The sequence below is a fragment of the Sceloporus occidentalis genome, unplaced genomic scaffold, assembly GCF_023333645.1.
Source record: "Sceloporus occidentalis isolate IW3139 unplaced genomic scaffold, rSceOcc1.0.p SCAF_1, whole genome shotgun sequence".
Taxonomy (NCBI): Eukaryota; Metazoa; Chordata; class Lepidosauria; order Squamata; family Phrynosomatidae; genus Sceloporus; species Sceloporus occidentalis.
In genome coordinates this window covers 56,287,582-56,314,497 of record NW_028316981.1, presented here as the reverse complement: position 1 = coordinate 56,314,497, position 26,916 = coordinate 56,287,582, and the positions used below count along the sequence as shown (strand labels likewise).

General features: G+C 39.3%; 1 protein-coding gene across 2 annotated transcripts in view; it reads left to right on the top strand.

Annotated features, from left to right (window-relative positions):
- Window positions 1–1,955: 1,955 nt before the first annotated feature.
- The window catches only part of LOC149321435 (coatomer subunit gamma-1), a 40,890-nt gene continuing 15,929 nt past the window's right edge, over window positions 1,956–26,916 (top strand). For both annotated transcript variants that reach the window (XM_089521617.1, XM_089521606.1), the window contains exons 1-14: window positions 1,956–2,196; window positions 9,118–9,170; window positions 9,275–9,355; window positions 9,796–9,867; window positions 10,989–11,068; window positions 12,402–12,477; window positions 13,196–13,288; window positions 14,601–14,687; window positions 14,806–14,963; window positions 16,228–16,361; window positions 17,406–17,473; window positions 18,741–18,929; window positions 19,045–19,140; window positions 24,710–24,953. In XM_089521617.1, coding sequence (XP_089377743.1) covers window positions 2,160–2,196; window positions 9,118–9,170; window positions 9,275–9,355; window positions 9,796–9,867; window positions 10,989–11,068; window positions 12,402–12,477; window positions 13,196–13,288; window positions 14,601–14,687; window positions 14,806–14,963; window positions 16,228–16,361; window positions 17,406–17,473; window positions 18,741–18,929; window positions 19,045–19,140; window positions 24,710–24,953 — 1,468 coding nt within the window. In that variant the 5' untranslated portion in view covers window positions 1,956–2,159. The remainder of the gene's footprint in view (window positions 2,197–9,117; window positions 9,171–9,274; window positions 9,356–9,795; window positions 9,868–10,988; window positions 11,069–12,401; window positions 12,478–13,195; window positions 13,289–14,600; window positions 14,688–14,805; window positions 14,964–16,227; window positions 16,362–17,405; window positions 17,474–18,740; window positions 18,930–19,044; window positions 19,141–24,709; window positions 24,954–26,916) is intronic.

Sequence of the window (26,916 nt, the reverse complement as noted above, 5' to 3'; positions counted from 1 at the left end):
AAAGCTATCCATAGCTTTTCATGATCTATGCAGTTAAAGGCCTTGCTATAATCTATAAAGCACATGTTGATTTTTTTCCTGGAATTTGCTGGTGCACTTCATTAGCCACCACATGTTTGCAACATGGTCCCTAGTGTCTCTTCCTTTACTGAACTTGGACCTCTGGGATTTCTCTCTCCATGTATGATTGGAGTCTATGCTGCAGAATTTTGAGCAGAATTTTGCTTGAGAGGAAATTAATGCAGTGGTCCTACAGTTGCTGCAGTCATTTGTGTCTCCTTTTTAGTGGATGGGGATGTGTATTGATTTTTTCCAATCTGTTGGCCACTGTTTTGTTTTCCATATTTGTTGGGATATTTTGGTTAACATTGGAATTGATTCTGTCAGCATAGATTGAAGCAGTTCAATTGGGATGTTGCTTGTTCCTGGTGATTTATTCTTTCCAGTTTCTCTGAGTGCTGCTTCCACTTTGCTTTCCAAATTTGGAAATTACTTAGTGCAATAACATTAATTCTACAGCATAGACGTGGCCTTGGTTTTTCTAACGTAAACTATATGCACATGTCCCTCCATATTCGCTAGGTGTTAGGGGTACAAGACCCCCGTGAATATGGAAAAAACGCAAATAAAAAAACCACCATGTTTTTACCTGATAGGATACCTCTCTAGGAATCTCTAGGTCCTCCAGTGTAATTCTGTGGTCAACGTCCAACAGACACTGACATAGAACTGCACTGGAGGAGATACAAAGGCCTAGTAGAGCATTCTCTCTAGGAATCTCTAGGCCTTTCAGTGCAACTTTTAAAGCTGACCATAGAGTTGCACTGGAAGAGCACCTAGATATTCCTAGAGGGAGCATATTAATCAAATCCGTGAATAATAAAATCCGCAAATATTGAAGCCGCAAGTATGGAGGGATGTGCGTACACAGTTCTCTTTTCTGACACCACACTGCTCCCACAACTGCACTTACACTTTTCAGGCTATGCTAGTTATATCCCACTCCCTTTGCTTTCTTTCTTCCATTTTTAAAAAAACAAATCTGCACCCCACAAAACCATGGATTTTATTGTATTTTATTTATTTTTTGTATTTTATTTTATTCTCTTTGTTTTTATTGTTGTAACCCGCCCAGATTCCTTGTGATTGGGCGGGCTATAAATAAATTATTATTATTATTATTATTATTATTATTATGGATTCAACCTCTATTCCTATACACTACTCTAGTTTCATATAAGCCAGTGTGGCGTCGTGCTTTGAGCATTGGACACTGGGGACTAGGGTTCAAATCCCAGCTTGGCCATGTAAACCCACTGGGCGACCTTGGGCAAGTCACACTCTCTCGGCCTCCTCAGGGGATGGCAATAGCAAACCCCTTCTGAAGAAACCTGACAAGAAAACCCCATGGATAGGGTCACTTTAGGGGGTCACCATGAGCCAGAAACTACTTGAAGGCACACAAAACAACAACAACAACAACAACAACAACCCCAATTGGCAAGCCTCTCTTTCTATGGCCCTGTGATGGCTGACACAACTACACTACACTCTTATATAGTGCTGCCATTCCACTTTGACTGCCCTGGCTGCCTCCTGTGGCATTCTGGGGGTTTGTAGTTCAGTGAGGCCTAAGAGCTTTTTGGCTGAGGATCCTAAATGCCGCCCATTAAACTACAAGCCCCATAATGCCACGGGAGGTCAGCCAGAGCAGTGAAAGTGGAACAGCAGCTCTGTTAAGAGTGTAGAGAGACGATGACTCCTCGCCCCGCCCCACCATTGGAGGAGCAGCCGTTGTCCGCCACTGCTATTGGCCAAAGCTCCCACGCGCCTTCCCCCGTAGCTCCGCCCTAGTATTGGCAGCCACGTAAGCCCTCCTCTGGCTTCACAACCTAGGAGTGCGCCTGCGCGACTCCGTCAAGCTGAGCTGTCTCAGCAGGAACTGTCATGTTGGCAGGAAGTGGTGCTTGGGCCGGAAGTGGAGCTCCAGGGATTCAGGCAGAGGGAGAGAGGCATCATCAGCATCATCAGCTGCTCTTCTGTCCAGGGCTCCTGGCTCTTCCCCTCCCTTCCTGCTCAGCCCCTGCTGGGTTTTCTGTTGACCTGGGACTTGAGCTCTCCTCCTCCTCCTCCTCCTCCCCTGCATCCCCAAAGACAGGATGCTGAAGAAGTTTGACAAAAAGGACGAGGAGTCTGGTGAGTCTTGGCAGAGCAGGCAGGCAGGCAGGGAGGGTGGGTGGGGGAGTGCCACTGCGTTCCTATGAGGCTGAGAGAGTGTGGCTTGCCTGGGTGCAGTGTAGTGTCATGCTCTGACTACCAACATGGGGTTTCTTGGAGAGTTTCCTCAAAGAGGAGGATGTCATGGGCTTCCTCTGGGGCTGAGAGAGTGTGACTTGTCTGGGTGTAGCCTGGTGTCATGGTCTGACTACCAACCTGGGGTTTCCTTGGCAAGTTTCTTCCCGCTCTTGCTGCTTTTAGGAAGAGTATCAGCCCACTGCTCTTCAGACTGGCTTTTAAAAGCATTTATTGACTTTTATCATGACTTCAGTGGTTTTCTTCTTGTGTGCCTTTATGTTGTTCTGACTTACGGTGACCCCAAGGCATGGGGTAGTGGTTTGAGGGCTCAACTTTGACTCTGGGGACCAAGGTTCAATTCCCTGCTTGGCCATGGAAACCCCTTGGGTCACCCTGGGCAAATTGCACACTCTCAGCCTCAGAGAAAGGGAATGGCAAACCTTGCTTGAAGGAATCTTGCCAAGAAAACTCCATGATAGGGTCGCTTTAGGCTCGTCGTACATCAGAGATGTCATAAAGGCACACAGGAATAATGATAAGGTGAACCTGTCATAGTTTTCTTGGCAAGGTTTGTTCAGAGGGGGTTTGCCTTTGCCATCCTCTGAGGCTGAGAGACTGTGACCCAGTGGGTTTCCATGGCTGAGTGGAGATTCGAACCCTGGTCTCCAGAATCCTAGGCTATTCCTTAAACCACCATACTGGCTCTCCATTTTATTGTTTAATTTGTTTGCAGTTACACTTGTTAGCTGCTATATTCTCTCAGCAGAAAGGTGTCATAACAATACACACACACATACAGTATGTATCACAGTCAGTCTTTAAGGTACACTCTTATTTTTGCTGCAAGTACCATGATCACCCCTTTGGAAACTATATAAAGGCTGGGTTGGGAGTACGTAAAGTTTATATTATTTTGGTGTAGTTGGTGGCCTTACTCCACCAACTGTTCCAATATTTCTGGAACATACAGAAATATTGACTTACGATTGATTCAGTGACTCTATTCTAGTTAGGACTAACAGTTGGATTTAGTGCTGTTTCTATTCATTCATTTTATTTCTTGAACATCTTACATACAGAATCTCTCTGAGGGTTAAAAAAACTAAATCAAAATCAGAGTCAAACATAATAGGATTCCCATCTGGTTAAATAAAGTAGCACAGAGTAAAACACAAACAAGCATATTATAAAAAACACTGTTGATTTTAAAAAGTTAGAATCAGAATCGTACAGTTACCCCATTCTGCCATGCAGGAAATCTAAATCAAAGCATCCCCGACAGATGGCCATCCAGCCTCTGCTTAAAGACCTCCAAAGAAGGAGACTCCACTACACTCTGAGGGAGTGTGTTCCACTGTCGAACAGCCCTTACTCTCAGGAAGTTCCTCCTAATGTTGAGGAGGAATCTCTTTTCCTGCAGCTTGCATCCATTGTTCCACGTCCTAGTCTCTGGAGCAGCAGAAAACAAACTTGCTCCCTCCTCAATATGACATCCCTTCCAATATTTAAACAGGGCTATCATATCACCTCTTAACCTTCTCTTCTCCAGGCTAAACATCCCCAGCTCCCTAAGTCGTTCCTCATAGGGCATGGTTTCCAGACCCTTCACCATTTTAGTTGCCCTCCTTTGGACACGTTCCAGTTTCTCAACGTCCTTTTTAAATTGTGGTGTCCAGAACTGGACACAATATTCCAGTTGGGGCCTGACCAAAGCAGAATATAGTGGCACTATTACTTCTCTTGATCTAGACACTACACTTTTATTGATGTAGCCTAAAATTGCATTGGCCTTTTTAGCTGCCGCATCGCACTGTTGACATGTTCAACTTGTGGTCTACTTGGACTCCTAGATCCCTTTCACACGTAGTTTCATTCAGCCAGGTGTCCCCCATCCTATATCTGTGCTTTTCATTTTTCCGCCCTAAGTGCAGTACCTTACATTTCTCCCTGTTGAATTTCATTTTATTAGCTTTGGCCCAGCTTTCTAGTCTATTCAGGTCATTTTGAATTTTGATCCTGTCCTGTGGAGTATTAGCTATTCCTCCTAATTTGGTGTCATCTACAAATTTGAGGAGTATGCCCCCAATTCTGTCATCCTAGTCATTGATAAAGATGTTGAATAGCACTGGGCCCAGGACAGAGCCCTGTGGGACCCCACTGGTCACTTCTCTCCAGGATGAAAAGGAGTCATGGCTGACCACCCTTTGGGTTCGGTTGGTCAACCAGTTACAAATCCACTTAACAGTTACCTTGTCTAGCCCACATTTTACAAGCTTGTTTGCAAGAATGTCATGGGAAACCTTGTCAAAGGCCTTACTGAAATCAAGATATACTATATCCACAGCATTCCCTTCATCTAACAAGCTGGTAATTTTATCAAAGAAAGAGATCAGATTTGTCTGGCATGACTTGTTTCTCTGAAACCCGTGTTGACTTTTTGTGATTATGGCATTGCCTTCTAGATGTTCACAGACTCTCTGTTTAATGATCTGCTCCAGAATCTTTCCTGGTATTGATGTCAGACTAACTGGACGATAATTGTTGGGATCCTCTTTCTTCCCCTTTTTGAAGATGGGTACAACGTTTGCCCTCCTCCAGTCTGCTGGGATTTCTCCTGTTTTCCGGGAGTTTTCAAATATGATTGCCAATGGCTCCGATATTACATTTGCCAGTTCTTTTAGTACCCTTGGATGTAGTTCATCTGGTCCTGGAGACTTAAATTCATTTAGATTAACAAGGTATTCCTCTACTATCTCTTTACTTATTCTGTGCTGAAATTCCTCTATTCTGTCTTCTGCTCCATTATCCTCAGGTTGAGCACCCTTTTCCTTTTCTGAGAAGACTGAGGCAAAGAAGGTGTTGAGTAATTCTGCCTTTTCTCTGTCCTCTGTTAGCATTTTGCCATCTTCTCCACACAGTGGCCCTACCATTTCCTTCTTCTTACTTTTGCTGCGGACATATCCAAAAAAGCCCTTTTTATTGTTCTTAACCTCTCTAGCAAGCCTGAGCTCATTCTGTGCTTTAGCTTTTCTGACTTTACCCCTACACATGCCTGCTATTTCTTTGAATTCCTTTTTTGTGATTTCCCCCTTTTTCCATTTCTTATACATGTTCCGTTTCAAACTTAGCTCGGTTGAAAGTTCCTTAGTCATCCATCCTGGTTTCTTGAGACACCTCCCGTTTTTCTTTCTCACTGGAACTGTTTGAAATTGTACCTTCAGTATCTCCCTTTTGAGGAACTCCCATCCGTCCTGAACGCCCTTCTCTTTTAGTAGTTCTGAAGACAGTATCACCCTCAATACTTCTCTAAGTTTACTGAAATCCACTCTCCTAAAGTCTAGAATGTGTGTCTGACTCTGCCTGGCTTCTCCTTTCCACTGTATAATAAACTCCAGGAGAACATGGTCACTTCCACCTAAGGATCCCACCACTTGCACCCCATTAACCAAGTCATCCTGCTGGTTAGGATCAGATCTAAATTGCCAACAGGACTCAAAATTATAGTGCCAGGGCTAAACTGAAGATCTTGAAGAGCTTCAGAGGGAATCACAGTATTAGCCAGGTGTGGAAAAAAGGAAGTAGTGAGGAAAAACTTGAATGGTTAATAGGCTTCAAACAGTCAGTCTTTGTGACAGCATGCACTGATCTAAAGGATAGGTTTGTAGGGGGGAAATCCCTTATTTTAAATGGAGCTAAAAGTGATAAGAAAGATTTGGTATACTTTATTTCTAGTGTTGTTTCTAGGTCCATTCAACTAGTCCTTTATCTGAAACACTCATCCAAAACACCTTTTGGTGGTCTGTTAACACCATTCCAGAATGTAGGTGGGGGTGAACGAATGCTGTCTGGGCATTACTAGGGATAGGGAGTAAACTCTATTGTAAAGAATAGCATATACTTTGTAGACCCAGCATGGCGTACTGGTATGAGCCTCTGAAGACAATGGTTTGAACCCATGCTTAGCCATGAAAACCCACTAGGTGACCTTGGGCAAGTCACACTCTCTCAGATTCAGCAGAAGGCAAACCCTCCCTGAACAAATCTTGCCAAGAAAGCCTCATGATAGGTTTGCCATAGGGTTGTCATAAACTGGAAATGATTTGAATGCACACATCAGCAAACATATTTAGAACTACACTTAAAATTATTTGTAAATATTCTACTTTATGTGGTTTGTGAATACTGAATAATAGACTATGGCCTCAGTCCAACTGCTAGTCCCAGCTAGAGCAGACCTATTAGACTAAATGTTGGAGTTGTTGTTGTTGTTGTTGTTATCTGTCTCTGAGTCGACCTCGTCGCATGACAACCATGCTTTCTCATTATATGGCCGAAGTACATCAGTCTCAGTTTCATCATCTTGGCTTCTAATGAGACCTCTGTTCCAAGACCCATCTTTATCTTTTTGGCTATCCATGGTATCCTAAGCATTCTTTTCCAGCACCACATCTCAAATGAGTTGATTTTCCTTCTGTCTTTTTGCTTTACTATCCAGCTCTCACATCCATACATAGTGATGGGGTATATGATGGCTTGGACAATTCTAACTTTTGTGCTCAATTGTGTTTCTTTACTCTTCAGTAGTTTTTCTAGTTCCTTCATAGCTGCCCTTCCCACTCCCAGTGTTCTTCCTATTTCCTGACTGCAGTCACCATTCTTGTTCTACCATTCAGTAATTTATGCATTGGGTCCAATCTAGGTGAAACCATCTATTGTATGCATATGACTATAATACTATACACATTTACCTAGCCAGAGTGGCTGGGGGATTAGGGGAATTGTAGTCCAAAAAATTAACATTATGAAATCCCCATATGGAGTGTTTCCATCTTCAGGAATATTCAGAGCTGGGAAACAGCATTGCCTCTGGTTGTCTGGTGTTAGTATCCAAGCTGTTAGTATCTAGTATCTTACATAGGGCAAATTATAAGAGTTCCAAAATTCCAATATGTGTTATTTGCTATCCTTAAATGTATTAGCTGTCATTCATCTCAGATAAGAAGTTAATTAGTTAGACATTGTTCTTAGACATTGTTAGACATTGTTCTTTGAGGATTTCAAGAATGTAGTCTCTGTAGTGGGCTGCCTGTCTCTCTGTGTGTTTTGTCCACTGTCTTTTTGCCTTTTGGTGCGACTTCTCAGTTTAACTTATAGAGTGCTGTTCTCTTGACTTTCACTAACTCTGCTATTGCAGCCAAAAAAAAAAAAAAAGCAGTGAAACAGTTTTATTTGATCAGTAATCTTTTTTGGGGGGGATACAGCATGAGAAGTAGGCTAAAGAAGAATTTACCCAGCAAACAGTGGCAGCTGGTGGTATTTACATGTCAGTAGAGTGATAAATCCAGTCTCAGATACAGACCAAACTTTAAAGGAGCTATCCTAGATGCTGAGTGCCATCTCCAAACTATCTTTAGCACCTTGGATAGTTCCTTTTAAGGAGTCAGTGTGGTGTAGTGATTTGAGTGTTAGACTATGGCTGCATCTGCCATTATTATTATTATTATTATTATTATTATTATTATTATTATTTGTATTCCACTTTTTCACAAAGGAATCAAAGCAGATTCCAACAGTACAAACAAAACATCAAACAATTAAAAATTACAATTTAAAAAACTACAAAACCCCTCCCCTCCCCCAATCATAAAAACAGTGATCATCAAAAGAGATTAAACATTATAAAATTTAAAATTATCCAATAGAAATACATTAAAATTTTGGGCAGATTAGCGGAAGAAATGAATCTTCCTCTAGAGGAGGGGGGACGGGGGTGATGGTATCAAACAATTTTGGTGTCGGTAGCAATAGAGGTGACAACAAAGCGGGGGGAGGCAAGTCTCATGGATCTAATGGATCTAACCTAGCCTGGGAAGGCCTGCCGGAAGAGATCCATCTTAATTCGTCTTAATCTGCCATGACTCCATGCTCTGAAATCCTAGGATTTGTAACTTGTTGTGACACCAGAGCTCTCTGACAGAGAAAGCTAAATACAGTGTACCCACATCATATGTGGGTGTGCCATACATGGCTTTCAGCATATGCACCGCAGGCACGAGCACCATTGTTTTCAATGGGGCTCGATCATACACGGTATTTCCTTTACGCATGGGGGAGTCCAGAACGGATCCCCCGCGTACGGGAAGGGTGCACTGTACTATAAGTCTCAATGTTCCATAACATTGAGCCATGGCAGTTAAAGCGGTATCAAACTGCACTATTTCTGCAGTGCAGACACAGCCTATGACTCTGGAAACCAAGATCTCTGCTTGGCCATGGAAATGTATTGGGTGACCTTGGACAAGCTTTGTCCTTTACACCCTTTGTTACATGACCCTAAGTTTTACCCTTGACTTAACCATGGGTCACATCAAAGTCCATAATTTTGGCACCTAAACCTGTCCTCAACTTATACATAAGGTCGACTTATAGTTGAGTATATAGGTATTTGCATATACATAATGAGATATCTTGGATATGGGACCCAAGCCTAAACACAATTTTGTTGCTGATATTTAGCCATGGAACAAGATTGAACCAATGTTGTGTGGGTCTGGTGTCATTCACTGATAAATACCTTTTCCTCACCTTTTGGTTCAATTCTCTCTGGAGATGAATCTGCAATACTGCAGTTGCAAAGTATCCTGAATTTCTTCTGTTTTGATCACTCTAATCTTAGCTGTATCTGATAGCTTTTCTTCTGATACTTGATGCTATTAAACAGGCAAATTGAAAAGAAAACAATTTCCCACCTATTCCAGCTGTTGCCTTTTGTTGTATTGAAATTTCTTGGTCATAACTGAAATAATCAATCTTATGTCTCAGGTGGCGGTTCCAATCCGTTCCAGCACTTGGAAAAAAGTGCAGTGCTGCAAGAAGTAAGTGCTGTCCTTATCCCAATCCTCCTCCCTCACTCTCTGCACTATAAATAAATAAATATTTAATACTGACATATTCCTGACTCCTCATTTTCTGATCCTAGGCTCGAGTGTTCAACGAGACACCTATAAACCCTCGGAAATGTGCTCATATTCTCACCAAGATTTTGTATCTCATAAACCAGGTAATCATGAGAAAGCTTTTTTACTTTTATAATGGCTTTATCCTAAGGCAAAACCAAAACTGGTCTACTTTTCAAGGGGACTGCATGCATCAAACAAAGCCTCTTCTGGCTGCAAATTGTGACTTGGTTGCAATTACTTCATTCTTTCTGGCTTGCTCTCCGGGGCTGGCTGGATAGTGAAACTAGCTGTGTGCTAGCATCATAGGGCTCCCATGTGGTCTGAGGAAAGTGACTCCTCATGGAGAACTAATTGGTCTTTGCTGACCTTTGCTCTCAGCTAAAGTGTATTCAACGTGATCTTTCCTCTGTTGCTTAAAGGGGGAGCTCTTGGGAGGGTGGAAAAGCACTAGCTGCTGTGCTTTCTGCAGCAATAGGAAATGTGATTTATTCAAGCTTCAGGTACTGTGGCTAGAAAATGTTGATTGTTCTTCCCATTTCAGGGGGAACACCTTGGCGTGATGGAAGCCACTGAATCCTTCTTTGCAATGACAAAACTGTTCCAGTCCAATGATGTAAGCCCTTTGTTTGTGTGTATCTACATAAGGAAATGGAGCACTATGCGTATTGTACAGACTTGGGCTGCATCCACACTGGAGAAATAATCTGGTTTGACCCCACTTTAACTCCTATAGCTCAGTGCTAGGGAATTCTGGGGATGGTCGTTTGTTGTGGCAAACAAATGACCAGAATTCCCTAGCATTGAGCCATGAATGCAGACCAGGTAATGACCATAATTCCCAGATTTCCCTAGCATTGAGCCATGGATGCATCCTAGGTAAGCAGCAAGAGTGTAGAAAAGTTGCATTTTTTTGGACTTCAGCTCTCAAAATGGGAAAGCAAGCTAGGGAATTCTGGAGGCTATAAGCCAAACAAGTAACTTTTCCAAGCTCTGGATCAACAAAATGTTTTGCATGAAGACCATTTTGGCAAAGTTGGGACTAGAAGGCCAAAGCACCATGCCCTGCTCCCAAAAGGTCTAACTGACACTCCTCTTTCATCTGCTGAAAATATGCCCCAAAAACAACAGGGAAGGGTCTCAACTAAAACAATCTCAGAACATAATAGTAGGATATAAAGAATGAAATAAAAATAATATCTGTAACCAATACAAAAACAGTGGTATTGAAATAAAAATCATATCTGTAATCTATACAAAAACAGTATAAAGAATGTCAAAATTCCATGATATACACCAAGAAGAAAAACATACATGAAGCATAAGCTATTGCAAAAAGTCAACATGCATAGAACACCACCAAATATATATATATAATACCATAGAAAAAGTCAGCTCAAAATTAATAGGTACAGTTTGTCCTTCCAGTTTTGGTTGCAGGTATCATTTTCATTTCATTTCATCACCACATTCTATGATAGCCTTTAGGGCTGAAGGGCGGGGTATAAATACCATAAATAAAGAAAGAATAAATAAAATAAATATTACTTCCTACTATTATGGTTCTGAGATTATTTATGTGTCTGTGGTGGTTTTTTCTTTATAATTCATTTGCAGTCTCCAAAGTATGATGAAGATGTTCTGACAGATCCCATAGCAGAGTGTGAGGTGATGACCTGACTTTGTGTGCTGTCAATATTTGTGCATCTTAACACTGTTCTTTATTCTTCATGGCAGCCAACTCTCCGCAGAATGTGTTACCTCACCATCAAAGAGATGTCCAGCCTTTCTGAGGATGTCATCATAGTAACTAGCAGGTGATTCTTTTCTGAATTTTAATCCTAGTGGTTGTTTCTTTTCATGTTGTGTATGTTTGTTCCAGTGAGATCCTTTTAAACTTGCAGGCAGGCATGGGATGAATCTTCGATTCTTCTCTTTCCACATTCATAATTTTACAACCTCATTCTGTGGAAATTAATAAGAAGCTTCCAATTTGTTTTCTCCATTTATTTTTAATTAAATTTTAAAATCTCCTCAAGGTAACATTACATAACATCGGCATAGTGCAATAAAAGAACCAGAACAGAACAAAACGAAGCTAAAGGATGTGGAATTGGTCAACAATTATTGTTCAGTAGGGTCCATTAAGTAAGCCCTTTCAGGAGTTAGCAAGGATGCTGTGTCCATTTGTAAGATGTCTTTCCAGAAGATGGCGTGTGAGTCTGGAAAGTTGAATCAATGCGGATGGTTATATACATAGATAATAAAAGTATCCAGTCCACTTGCAATGTGTCTGGTCTCATTTGTCCATTACAAAATTTAATTGTGCTAGCAAGTTTTTCCAAACTACAGTTTGAAGAATTCCCTAGCACTGAGCAAGAGCAATTGAAACTGTCTTAAACTGGATTATATCTGCAATGTGTTTTGGACCATAGAATATGGGCCAGAGTGTATGATGATGAAGATGGAGAGCATGTTTGCTCAGAGGAAATTCTCCTTTTTCACAGATTATTGAAGTGCAGCAGCTGAAAACCTAGCAGTCTGTCAGGATCTGTTGTTGATGTTGTCCACTTTATTTATACATTGCCTTTACCCCAAAACTGGGACTCGAGGCATCTTACAAATTAAAATTACTTTTAAACTTGTAAGCAGTGATTTTTTGTAGGGTTTTCAGGCTATGTGCCCGTGTTCTGGAAGAGTTTATTCCTGATGTTTCACCAGCATCTGTGGCTGGTATCTTCAGAGAATGCTGGCACGGGGGTGAGTGGAGTGTGTGTGTGTGTGTATTGTGTGACCCTTTGTTGAGAGGAAGTGATTCACATGTTAAAACCCCACAAAAAACTAGGGATTCCAGCCTTGAAAGCCTTTGACTTCACATCAAACAGCAATTGTGTGGGGGTCTGCAAGAAATGCCTCCTGCTTCTTCAATATCTGTCTGTATTCATACTTATCTACATCTATATATTTACATAAGGAGAGAGTGAGATCCACTGTTAAGGCAGTTTACTGACCTTTGATGTAGAGGATGCTTAGGTAACTTTGGAAATCTTGCTGCTATTTTTGGGGGGAGGGGTAAAGCTTTTGAAACCTTTTGTGAAAGTACAGTATTAAGTGTGAAATACTAAAATATTACTTCCATTTTTTATCCAGTTTAACCAAAGATATGACTGGAAAGGATGACAATTATAGAGGCCCTGCTGTGCGAGCTCTTTGCCAGATAACAGATGTAAGTGCCTACTGTTTCCATCTGGCTGGATCCCTTTCTTACTGTTATCCAGGTTGTTTTTCCTGCACTCTTCTCAATTTTTCTTAAGTTATCATTTTATTGGACCTTGGGGAAGGGGGGGGGGAGAACTTCACAGTCAAACAAAACATTTATCTTAAAACTAGAGTAAAACTCTAAACGAGTTGTTTTGCTGTGTGCCTTCAAGTCGTTTCCAACTTATGGCAACCCTAAGGCAACCCTATCATGGGTTCAGATGACTTGATCACAGAACAAAATTATTATATGATACTGAAAGATCTTGAGAGGGGTGATGTGTCATCTATGTATGCTCCTGTGGAATATATATATTTCACTCAGCTTTCCAGACCCACCATAATCTTGTGAGGCAGCCATATTTTTCCTTATTTAACCTACTATATGTAAAGATGCCAGCTTTCTAGTTACATTTACTGGTTGAATGCAGAGAAGTTCATGTAAAGTAAAGGAATACAGGCTTCTTGTCTTAACAAATACGGAGTTATCAAATTGTATTTGCCATTTTTAAAGCCTTGTCATTGGCAGATTTTGCACTTTTCCTTCTGATTTGGTTTGATCAGCTTATAAATATCTCTACTGTGAAGAAGCATTCATTCTCTCTCACATATGCATGCTCCATTCCTATCTCAGTACTTCCATTCTTTGTTCTTATATAGCTTCTCTTGTTTTCCCTTTCCCTCAGACTACAATGCTGCAGGCCGTTGAGCGCTACATGAAGCAGGCAATTGTTGACAAGGTGCCCAGCGTATCCAGTTCAGCCCTCGTGTCATCTTTGGTGTGTAAGCCCATTGAGGGTCACTTAACCATGTTAAGAGATGAGTAGTACATGCAGAAGAATGGCTAGTAAAGTTAGTGGATATGATGCAAGTGGATAAGATTATTCCCTGTGTCAAAGATAAATCATTAAAAAAATGAAAGAAGAATGGTCAAAAGTCAAGAAGTATTGGAAGGTTATATGGCCAGATTTATAAAGCACCAACTGTTAGATTTATTGTACTCAGAATTACAATTGGGGGGTTATATAAATAATGAGGACAAAACAAAAACAGAAAAAAGCAATGGAAAAAAAATGAGACAAGTAAATGGAAATAGATTAAACACCAGAGAAAATGCAATTAGGTTAGAGGAGAAGTCAGAATTTAAGGATAGATGCGTTTGAAATAGGTAGATAATACAAAAGAAGATATACCTATCCTTAAATTTATTTGGAAGCTGAAGTTAAGTTTTAATTTATTCATCTATTCTTTTAAAGATCTAAATAACTGTAATATTATAATACTAATATATGTACAGATATATGTTCATTTATGATATTTTATGAATTGTGTAATAATTTTTTTAAAAAATTAAAAAGAAAAAAAAGAGATGAGTAGTACATTGGCCACTCATCTGTAGTAACAGTGTATACATTTATGAGATGGAAAAGCTAAAGGATATGTCTAGAGATCACATTCAAAGGTCCCAGAAAGAAGGAGCCACTCTGGGTCCCAAGGTAGGCCATTGTTCCATTTTTGGAAGAATCTGTTGTATATATGTAGAGATATAGGAATAGTACAGTAATACTGATGTATTGCAGTTAGAGGTGTGTGAAATATTTGCTCCATCAAGTTCTTTTCAGAGTTGTTAAAAGTTACTTTGTTGGACTATAAGTCCCCCAGCTGGGAATTGCTCAACAAAGTAACATTTTCAGACTCTATCTTTTAAAAATTGATTTACCAAAAATCCTGTTCCTTCTGGACTGAACAATAGAACTGGATGCAATTTGCATCTGGAAAAGTCCAAATGTATTTCTGACAGCATGCACACAAACATAGTCAGTGGGGCATTTGACTAGGAATACATCCATGTGAAAAAAAATAAAGAAAAACACAGAAAAACTTCTTCCCATCAAAAATAAAATCTGCATGGAATGGACATGAAAGTGGAAAAAGGAGAGTGTCAAAAAGACTTCGACAGTTTTGTCTGTAGTACAGTGCACAGAACCCAAAGCTTGTTCTAAACTTTTCTGGACATAATCTTTGCCTCACCTGGAATGAATTTTACTTGATGTACAGTGGTCTATACTTGATGGTTTTCCTCTTTCACAGCACCTTCTGAAGACCAGTTTTGATGTGGTAAAACGTTGGGTGAATGAAGCCCAGGAAGCAGCTTCAAGTGACAATATCATGGTTCAAGTAAGAATCTTAAGGTCACATTGTATTCATCATGGTGCTAGGTTTTAGCTGTGTCTCAGTGTGGTAAAGATGTCAATATGATGTAAACACCATTTCTTCCTTTGCCTGCTCCTTCCAGTATCATGCTCTTGGCTTGCTGTATCATGTGCGCAAGAATGACCGCTTGGCTGTCAACAAAATGCTGAACAAGTTCATGCGCCATGGCTTGAAGTCACCCTTTGCCTACTGCATGATGATCCGGGTAGCCAGCAAACTCTTAGAGGAAGAGGCAGGAGGGTAAGGACAATTTTACGTCTCAGGAAATCTTTCTGTGGAGCGCTGGACCAAGTTTTCTCTGGTTTTATTTTTTATTTATTTATTTTGTGGAGAAAAACTGGATTTTTGACAGGGCTGGGATATTTTCCCACAAGCCTGGTGCTGTTTCACTTGTGGCCCGTTTGCTTTTTACAGCCTACTGTTTTAGCCCTACTATTTAGAAATAATTGCTCTTTCTTTTCCTAGAAATTTATCTAGCTGTGTGATGACAATGTTAAGGATAGTGTCATCAACTCCAAAGAATTTTGTTTTCCCTCAGTGGTGTTACTGTTTAGACAGTTCTGAGTGGCTCCATGATTGCTACACAGTTTCTAGGAATCAAGAAGTCCATACTTACAAATGGTGTAACTACTGGCCCGATACACACTGGTGCTTTGTGCCAGCCTGGGGCCAAAACTAGGGCTTGGTAGTACGCACCAACTGCATGCTGCTGAGCCCTAGTACATGTGGGGGCTACCATGATTGTGCGGCCCTGCCTACATGTCACATGCGTCAGTGACATCGCAGCTGTGCTGCGTCCAAATGACATGGCAAGCTGTGATGTCACTGTGCTGTCCTGTGGCACTTGTGGCATTGCAGCTGCGCAGAAACTGGAGCTGCTTCTGTGCGCTCTTTTTTTGCTGTACAGCAGTACCATGCCATTTGGTTGCTGCGGTAATGCTGCACAGCAAAGAGGGGCGGCTCCAGTCCACCTTTTGCAGGCGGTTTGTACCGCACCTACTGTTATTATTACTTGGGGCTGCAAATAAATTAAAAAAAAAACACCAGGGAAAGGGATGATAAAGGTATATGCAGGACAACAGAGACACTGAAGTTGGGTGGTGGTGTGTAGCCATAGGTTGGAATATTCCATGACCATTGAAAGGTGGAATGTCAGAATCACTTCAGGCACCACACACTTCTCAAAAGAATCAGTTTCCTCTTTCAATGGCAGCTCATCATGTTCTACATCATATAGTCTTTATATGTACAGCAGAAATAATCCAGTTTGACTCCACTTTAACTGTCATGGCTCCATCCTATGGAATTTAGGGGTTTATAGTTCTTTGCGACACCAGAGCTATCTGAAAGAGAAGGGTAAATATCTGACAAAACTACTAATCTCAGAATTCCATAGCACTGAGCAGTGGCAGTTAAAACAATGCCAAACAGGATTATTTTTGCAGTGTGGATGCAAACATCATTGGCATCCAATGAACTTGACTCTTCTTTTGTACTGTCCTAGCCATGATAGTCCCTTGTTTGATTTCATCGAGAGTTGCTTAAGGAACAAGCATGAGATGGTGGTCTATGAAGCTGCATCTGCCATTGTTAACCTGCCTGGTTGTACAGCCAAAGAACTGGCTCCTGCTGTGTCTGGTAATTCCTTTCTTTTTTGCATGCTTTAATCAGGGGTGTATAAATCATGCAGCCCTCCAGATGTTGGAAAACTGCAACACACAGAAGCCCTACGCAATATACCCAAGTGATGAAGAATGCTAGGAGTTACAGTCCAACAACATTGGAGGGCTACATTGTTCCTACCCCTGGTATAGTTGTTGGGACTCATTGGTTGGCTTGATGTCTTGCTGGTTGGGTTTACTGATTGTAATATTAATAGCCTTCCTATCAAGAGAAAGTATGCATGTGCTATAGTTATTACAAAGTTGCCAAGGATTTTGAAGTCTTGCTGTATATTCTGGAACAGGCCTGTACTGCAGAGCAGTATCAGTGGAGTGACAGGTGGACATTTTGCTCATGATGGTACATTCCATTTCTAGAGAAGAGTAGATACCTGAAATAAGAATACCCTTGCTTTACTGATGATAGCAAAAAGAAATGGTATTCTAAAAGGAAGAAAGATCCAGTTTAAGCAGTGAAAGGGGAGAGAGGCTTCAGTGAGAATATCAGCAAGAATTATGAAGGCTTATACAGTGCGCCCACGTCATATGCAGGTGCATTATATGCTGCTTTAAGCATATCCTGAAAGCAGCGCTGCTTTTTCTTTGAAAGTTTAGAGCAGGGATGGGGAATGTGTGGCCATTCCAATCTTGCTGGAGTGCAAACCTATCATCCCAAACCATTGGCTGTGCTTGGCTAGGGATAATGAAAGATAAATTTTAATAATATTTAGTGGGCACATTGCCTCTTAAACACTAATAGGAGAAGCAGTACATAAACTAAGGCTCTAAACTGTCTGGATATGTTCACTTGTGATAGACAACAGAAATATTTTTTAAAAATAGACTAGGGAGTTCCTCTAGTCCTCTGTATAAATGAAGCAAACTTTTGCCTTCTGCAGATTTCCTGGCCTCCACTTTCTCCAGTACCTTATCTTTTATTCAGGCTATTACAGTGAACATGAATAGTTTTAGCGTTGCCAGGTATTAGCTCTGTTTCTAACAAAACTGATATTTTCTACAGTGTTGCAGTTGTTCTGCAGCTCACCCAAAGCTGCACTTCGTTATGCAGCTGTTCGAACTCTCAACAAGGTAAGAAGTATATATTATAAGCTTCTGTTGTTGACTTTTGAAGTCCTGCATGGCCTGGCCCTTCCTTATTTATCGGAGCTTTTTTCTTTTTCCTTTCCCACCTGTGCCCTCCATTATGGTAGTCAAGGTCTGCTGTCTCAGCCTAGGATTTCCACTGCCCCGTCCCAAAATAATCCCTTTTCACTTGCTGCCCCTCGCTCCTGGAACCTCCTTCCCCTACAAGCACAGATCCTCACTTCTTTAACCAGTTTCAAAACTGAGTTGAAGACTATACTGTTCAGGGAAGCGTTCCCAGGCATCGTGTGATTGTTATTTGACGTTTGATATTTCATACTTGATATTTTTAATTTGTTGCCTGCTTATTTTACCGATTCCTATAATCTATTATTATGTATTATTTTATATGTATTTTGTTATTATTTTGTAGAATGTACACCATAGGCAAGTTTCTTTTTGTCTATTTTATTGATTGGATGTACAGCGCTGTGTAAATCTACAGTGCTATATAAATAAAGTACTGTATAATAATAATAATAATAATAATAATAATAATAATGTGAAAACTGTGACTGATTTGGTTGGCTCACTTGGCTGAGGCATAATGTATGGCAGTGGCTCAGCAGGACTGAGGCTTGGAATACCAAAGCTTAGTCTTTGGCCTCCAGATGTTTAGACTTACAACTGTCATCAGCCACATTCAATATAGGTTAATGACAAGGCACTATGGGAGTTGTAGTCCAAAGCATTTAAAGCAGGGTTTCTTAATTTGTGGCGATTAGGTATAGATTAGGTTTATTGGGCTTCATTGGGCCTGTGAATTGAGTACCAAGGGAAACAAATATTATTCTACCTTCAGTTTGCTTTGAACATTATGTTTAGGTGTATTTTTCCAGGAGGGAGGTAGTAGCTTTCATTACAATCTCAGTGGGGTCTGTGACCCAAAAACACTCAGACCTAGGAAATATCTTTGAGCCTCTGAGGCTAACTGTTTTTATGGAGTCCCCAGATGAGGTTTTTGGCTTGTACACATCCTACGTTTTGCTGCTACTGTATCCATCTTTTTTTCTTAACAATAAAAATCTGTTTGATACAATTTTGCTGGTAATGCTAAAGGATGGATGTCAGTCTGGAAGCATCCCAACTCTGGGAGCATTGTCTAGGGAGAGGAATGAGCATAAAGAACATAAGTTATTCCTGTGCATCTCTCTTTGCACATTGGTTTTGGCACTGTAGTCTAGGTAGTCTGCTTTTTGTTTCTGTCCACTAGGTTGCTATGAAGCACCCATCTGCTGTGACTGCCTGCAACCTTGACTTGGAGAACCTAGTGACGGACTCCAACCGCAGCATTGCTACCCTGGCCATCACAACTCTCTTGAAAACTGGCAGTGAGAGCAGCATTGACCGGCTCATGAAGCAGATCTCCACCTTCATGTCTGAAATCTCAGATGAGTTCAAGGTATGGAAAGAATTCATATAATTTATATAGCTACATGTAGGGCTGGACGTGTTAATGTGAGATAAAAGTCCAGTTGTTGAAGATGCTTGTTCTCTTTTCAAACCCTGTATGCTAGGTTGTGGTGGTCCAGGCTATCAGCGCCCTCTGTCAGAAGTATCCACGCAAGCATGCAGTCCTCATGAACTTCCTCTTCACCATGCTCCGAGAGGAGGTAGGCATAACTGTTTGGGATTTTTGCCATTGTTCTTGAATTGAAATACAATTTGTTCTGGGATATTTACAATATGAATTAAAAGCACCATAAGACAGGAGCAGTAGGGTTAATGCTGCTGTAGTTTAATTTCTAAGTTTGACCATTAAGCTACTTGAATACATGGCTGTCAATACTAGCCAAACTTGAAATAAAATTACAGGCTGAAAAAATACTATTAGTCAATTTATATGCACCACAAGAAAATAAAGGAGAATTTTATAAAAAATTGTGTCAATTAATAATCAGATGGGATTATGAGAAAATCATAATAGCAGGTGATTGGAATGGGGTTTGGGACCCCGAAATAGATAGATCTAATGCAAAAAAAGAAAAAGAAAAGCAAGGGAAATTGCCCAATTCAGCATTTGAATTAATGGAAGAGCTAAATTTAATTGATATGTGGAGAACAAGGAATAATTCTGGCAGAGATTACACCTTTTATTCAGATAGATTCAAGACATGGTCGAGAATTGACTTTATTTGTGTTTCGAAAGATTTATGTAAGGCTATTCGAAAGATTGAAATACTACCTAAAACCTTTTCAGATCACAATGCCATTAGCATGGTTCTAGAATCTTATAAAAAACAATTCACATGGAAATTAAAGAATTACCTCCTAAGAGATGAGGAGATTATTTGTAAAATTAGAAGTGAACTACGTTATTTTTTTCAAGAAAACACGACAGCTGAAATGCCAGCACACATCGTTTGGGAGGCAAGCAAAGCAGTTGTACGAGGTCAATTAATAGAACAAGAAATAAGGAAAAAAAGATTTGAAAGACAAAGGGAGAAAGAACTAATGGATAAAATAAAACAAAAAGAATTAGAATTAAAACAAAACCCTAAAGATGGAAAACGGGAACAAGAACTAAAAATAATAAGAAACCAACTTAATCATAAAATTACACGACAAGTAGCTGAAAGGGTGAAATATGCGAAACAACACTATTTTGAACATGCCAATAAATCAGGCAAATGGCTGGCATACAAAATTAGAAAGCAAAGAGAAAATAAAACTATAATTAAATTGAAAGAGAAAGGAAAGGAATATACCCATCCTGAGCAAATTAGAAGAATAGTCACAGAATACTATAGAAATCTCTACAAAGCAGAGGAAATAACTGACATTAAAAGAAGAGAAATTGAAGAATTTATAAAAAGTGGGAAAATAACTAAATTTACAGCAGAACAGCGAGAGAAATTAAACAATCCTATTACAAAGGATGAAATACAGGCAGCAATTAAAAAATTAAAAGAGAATAAAGCCCCAGGACCAGATGGTTTAACAGCTCAATACTATAAGACTTTTGTAGATGAGTTAGTGACACCACTGCACAACGCAATAAACGAAATAGAAATAGGAAGATACCCGCAAACTTGGGGTAATGCAATGATCTCTCTGATACCAAAAGAAAATAGAGATGTGGAATTGATTGATAATTATAGGCCAATATCTCTTCTCAATCTAGATTATAAAATCTTTGTTTCTATACTGGCTGATAGACTGAAACATATTTTGTCACAATGGGTACACAAAGACCAAGCTGGTTTTCTTCCAGAGCGACATATTAAAAACAATACTAGAATTTTAATGAATATAATTGAATATTATGAACTACATAAGGAGAAGAAACTAGGTATTATACTACTTGATTTAGAAAAAGCATTTGATAATGTTAATTGGCTCTTCTTGAAGGAGGTATTAAAACAAAGTGAAATCGGAGAAAGATTTTCTAACTGGGTCAATACAATATACGCAAATCAAAACGCACAAATAATAATTAATGGTGAAAGATCTGAAAGCTGTAAAATTAACAAAGGAACAAGGCAAGGCTGCCCTTTGTCCCCACTCTTGTTTATAATGATGATTGAAGTTATGTTAAAGAAAATTAGAGAAGATGACCAAATTAAAGGTGTACAGATTAATAATTATCAATTTAAGCTAAAAGCTTTTGCAGATGATATTGTTTTATTTGTAGATAATCCGATCAGCAGCATTTCTAGAATGGAGGCAACTTTGGAGAAAGCGTGTGATATGACTGGATTAAAAATTAACAAACAGAAAAGTGGGATTTTGACAAAAAATATGTCCAACTCAGAAGAAAAAGAACTAGAGGAGAAAACGGATTTAAAGATTGTTAAAAAAGCAAAATACTTAGGTATTACTATTACTAACAAAAATTCTGAGCTACTAGAAAATAATTATACTATAACTTGGGATAAGGTGAGAAACAATTTGAAAAAATGGAAAAATCTACAACTATCACTACTGGGAAGAATAGCGCTAATTAAAATGTATGTGCTCCCTAAGATGATTTTCTTTTTCCAGACCATTCCTGTCATAACGTCAAAAAAAATATTCAAGCGGTGGAATAAAGACATTCAAGAATTTATCTGGCAAGGGAAAAAATCAAGAATTAGAATAACTTATTTGCAAGACCAAAGGGAGAAAGGAGGGTTAGGCCTACCTAATTTAGAAGTGTATTATAACGCATGTAGTATAACATGGATAAAAGAATGGATAAACCTAAACAATGAAGAACTGCTAGCGTTAGAGGGAATCAAACTGGATAAGGGCTTGCATGCCTATCTCTGTTATGAAAGGCAAGATCTTAAAGAATGGAATAAACATTTAATTAGGAGAACTCTGATTAAAGTTTGGGGAAAATATAAGAAGTTCTGGTATACCAAAATACCAGGATGGACCTCAATTCAGGAAGCATTCTATAAGTCAGAAAAACCGTTAAATAAAAAATGGATTACATATTCTGATATCCTTATCAAAACAGGGAAAGGGCAACAAATCAAAACGATGGAACAACTTAAAAAAGAAGGGAAAAAAATTAACTGGCTGTTTTATTATAAACTAAAAGGAAGATACAATAAGGATAAAAAAGATATGGGTATCGAAACAGAACTGAATGCTTTGGACAAAATACTGTTTAAGGGGCAAAAACATATGATATCAAAAGTATATAAAATGCTACTAGATATTGAATTAGAAGGAGAACTGGTAAAAGGAACCATGATCAAATGGATGCAAGATATTAAAGAATCTATCCCATTGAGCAACTGGGAAAATACTTGGAAAAAAAATTTAAAATTTACTAAAAGTGCTAATCTAGTGGAAAATTATTACAAATTACTATACAGATGGCATCTATCTCCACAAAAATTAGCTAAGATTAAAAATGTGAAAGACAACAATTGCTGGAAATGTGGTGAGAACAATGCAACTTTGTTTCATATGTGGTGGGAGTGTAAGTGTGCGAAAAAATTTTGGGGAGAGATTCACCGAACAATTCAATATACCACACAATGGGAAATAGAAAAGAAACCCCAAATGTATTTACTAAATATTACTGAAGATCTTAAGGGAAAGCTTTGCCGTGAAGAAATAGACGTTTTACTGTATATAATAACTGCAGCACGCTTAACTTTTGCTAAGTATTGGAAAGGGGGGAAACAAGATTTAAAGAAAGAATGGATAATAAAGGTAAATGAACTGAGGGAAATGGATAAAATAACCATGATGATTAACGGAAAGACAGATCAAAACTTCCAAAGGAAATGGGAAAAAATGAATAAGTTAATAACCCTAATGGAATAACAGAAATGCTGCAAAATAACTCATAAGTAACGGATGACGACAGAAAGAAAATGTCGTTTACCCGTTTAAATAACCGAATCATGCTCTCAAAACAGAGGTATCTAGTGTATAGACATACATACATACATATATATATATAATTTTTTTAGTTTGACTTGTTCATTTATTTGTTAGTTAATGACAATTAAATGTATCGCAATGTAAATATGTTTGTTTTACATGTTTTATGTTTCTATAAAATTTGTATGTCATGTTAATCATAAATAAAATTTAAAAAAAAAAATACTAGCCAAACTTGGCTTCTATTTCCTGCAGAAAAAATATTGTTATTGTTTACGCTGTACAGACTTTTTATAATGAGTGAGTTGTCATGCATTCTTCACCAGCCACACTGATTAGGGAAGACGGGAGTTGCAGTCAAACATGTCTGGAGGATACCAAATTTGAGGAGGTTGATGCATAATGTGTATTGAAGACTCTTTACATCAGGATTTTTCTTGGTGTGTGTTTTGTTCTAAAGTTGCTTCTATACATCTGTATTCAGAACAGCTTTCACTAAAATGGAGTATTCAATGAGTATAAGACTACAATTCCCATCATCCTCACCCAGCAGTGGGTTGGTGGATGATGTGCTCCAAAACCTGTGCTTAACAGTGAACACTGTTTTAACGTCCATTATATGTTCAACACAAATCCTGAGAAAATCTTTGGAGAATTCCCAGCCCCATCCTGCTATGCTGACATGCATCATGCATACACCATGGAGACAGAAGAGAGACAGAGATAGTCTCTCCTCTGACTCTAACAGAGACAGTCAGAGGAGAGATGGATTTTGGGAGAAGGAACAGTTGTTACTTCTGCCTGCCCTCTTGCAGCTTACAGTGATGGCCTGCTCTGCTGTCAGCTGAAGCACTACCTCCTTTTCATTCAATTGGAGTCTTAGTCTGAATATGCAGTGCCAAACCCCTAACACCTATGAAGATGTGAAGTCTGCTACAGAGATTGGAAAAGTTATTTTTTGAGACTATAACTGACATAGCCCTCCAGACTTAGCTGGCTTAGCGATTCAGAGAAATATGATCCAAATAAGTAACTGTGCCAAGCTCTAGTCTGCTTGGGTTCCTCTGAGTCCTTGTTTTCCTTTGTCTCTGACATCATATGTGAGATAGACATAGATTTTCCTGCCAGTCAGTGGTATCCCAACAGTCTCTCACAAAAAAATTACTCTTATGAATCCTACCAGCAAGCCAAAAGGCATCAGTCTCTTTTTTTTTTACCCCTAGAGTAAAGTAATACTTGCAGCCAGTCCTTGATTCCTCTTGACCATTTTTGTAGGTAGCTAACAAACAAATATTGATTATTTTTCCAGGACTTTCCTGAGAGTTTATATCTTGTTTAAAATGATCTGATGCAACATCTTCTTTCTTTCTATTGTTATTATCCTGCCTCCATTGATGTTTATCTGTCATTATAATTCTGTCTAGCCTTTGGATCTGTTAATATTAAGCCTATCTAGACAGAATTACCTTGCCACCCACACAAAATCTGGTGGAACAGAGCATTTCATTTTCATCAGGAGATTCTCATTTTGATATAGTACAGATTCTGATATATTCCAGTTTCAAAGTTCCTCCCACATAGTCTTATACCTAATGGCTTCAAGATAGAAATTCAAAAGGCCTGTAACATCCATGTATGGACTAAACTTTAGGAAAGGCATTACTTCATTGCAGAACTTCTCCCTTGTAAAGTCAGGAGAAAATGTGTAGAATTCTCTCTCTCTCTCTCTCTCTCTCTCTCTCACACACACACACACACACACACACACACACGCACACACATACACATATATGTCACAGTAAAAACAGAGGCCTTGCTCTCTAGCTTTCCTACTGATCTGTTTGTATTGCTGCCTAGGGAGGCTTCGAGTACAAAAGAGCCATTGTTGAATGTATCATCGGTATCATTGAGGAGAACTCTGAGAGCAAAGAAACTGGCCTCTCCCACCTGTGCGAGTTTATTGAGGACTGTGAGTTCACTGTCCTGGCTACCCGTATTCTCCATTTGCTGGGCCAGGAAGGGCCCAAGACCAACAACCCTTCAAAATACATCCGTTTCATTTACAACCGAGTTGTTTTGGAACATGAAGAAGTCCGGGCAGGTACGTCAGTTAGAATGGTGTCTGTAACAGGAACAGAAGAAGCTCTCTTAAACAGAATCAGATTATTGGCCACAAGTGAAATGTAGAATATTTGGCTTGAAAGACAGCTGTTTTATCACTGAGTTACAGCATCTTTCCTTTATGCTTTTTACCATAATTGAACTTTGCTGACTGAAAACTGGATTGAGCCCAGGGCAGCTAGTGAATTACAACTTGGGCTGAGATTTTAATGTTGTGATTTTACTTGATTGCTCCAGATGTTGTTGGAATACAATTCCCACAATTCATCACAATTGGCGGTGCTTATTGGAGCTACTAAGAGTTGAAATCTAACAACATATAGGGAGCAAGATTGGGACTCACTAGCTTCCCCCAATAGCTAGATGACCACTAGGTATTTTGGATTGGGACTTTCAGCTACCCCAGCCAGCACAATATATGGTTAGGGATGGTGGAGGTTGGGGGGTAGCAGGTTTGTTATTATTATTATTATTATTATTATTATTAACCTTTATTTATAAAGCGCTGTAAATTTAACAGTGCTGTACATACAATCTTTTTAATTGGACGGTTCCCTGCCCTCAGGCTTACAATCTAAAAAGACTTGACACAAAGGGAGTGGTGGTGGGGAAGGGGCCTCTCTAGTAGGATAATACATATAAAATACATAGCAATATAGGAAATGATTCAATAAAACAGGCACCAAAAGAACATCAAATAGCAAGTGACAATTATGCAATGCCTGGGAACGCTTCCCTGAACAGGATGGTCTTGGGGAAACTACTCTAAATAACATTTATTGATAGTTTGTTAGCTACATTTATATTTAGCCTTTCCTTCAGTGAATTCAAGGCAATGTGCTTGACTTTCTTTCTCCCCAACCCAAAGCAACCCTGTGCAGTAGGCCAGGTGAGAGAATGTGAGTCCAATGAGCCTGAGTTCACCTCATGAGTTTTGTGGCTCAGTGGGGACTAGACCTTCCCAAGCCCTATTCCACCATTAACCACTACACCACACTGATTCTCATTCATAGGGTATTGGGCTGCAAGGAGGGTTACAGAACTTCAATAGAATTCCATTCTTTTCACATTTAGACAATCATCAAAATATTTACTCATAGACCAACTCTATAAATATTTTCCTGTTACTTGGTTGTAACAGCTTCATATTGAAATGGTTAAACAGATTATAAAGACCGCCTCTAGAAACCTCTGATACAGCCATATCCAAATGTAGGAAGGAACACTAGCTTGAGGTGTTGTCTCATATTAAGTGTTTTAAACAATTTTATCTTTTTAACTGTATTTTTATTTTTTTAATAAGCAATTTATTTGAATATTGTAACAATTTTATTCTGCTTTAATGTATCACTTTCCTATGTCTTTAGTTGTACTATTATTTTAATATTGTGAGCTGCTCTGGGTCCCAGTTCTGGGAAAAGAGTGGGATATAAATAAATATAAATATTAGAAGAAGAAATAGAAATAGAAATTGTAAAAGTACAACATGAACATTACCTCATTGCTAGCAGTACTTGTTCTTAATTGCTGTCCTACGTCGTGTTGTTCTTTATTTGGGAAGGATGCATGCTTCTGTTAACTGGATAAAAAAATTAAAATAAAGACCCAAAATAACAACTGGGAGTGGCCAGAAGTTCACTTCTGGTTTACAACATGGATTATTTTTTTTTTTATGTTTAGAAGTGCAGGAAGGCCCTGAAACCTATTCAAAAGATGAATTGTCTCTCCCGGAGGCTTCCAGAAGAGACAATTTCTCTCTCTCCCCCCCTTTTTTTGTTTGTTTGTTTGTTTGTTGGGAAAAGGGTGGTCTTGGGAATTTGAAGGGGCTGAAGTCTTCAAAAACAGTTGGGGAGGATGCATGTGGTCCGAGAGCCACACTTTGTCTGCCCCACTCTAAAAATCTTTCCAGATGGTCTTCTCCCAATGATCCTTTCTTGTTTTGC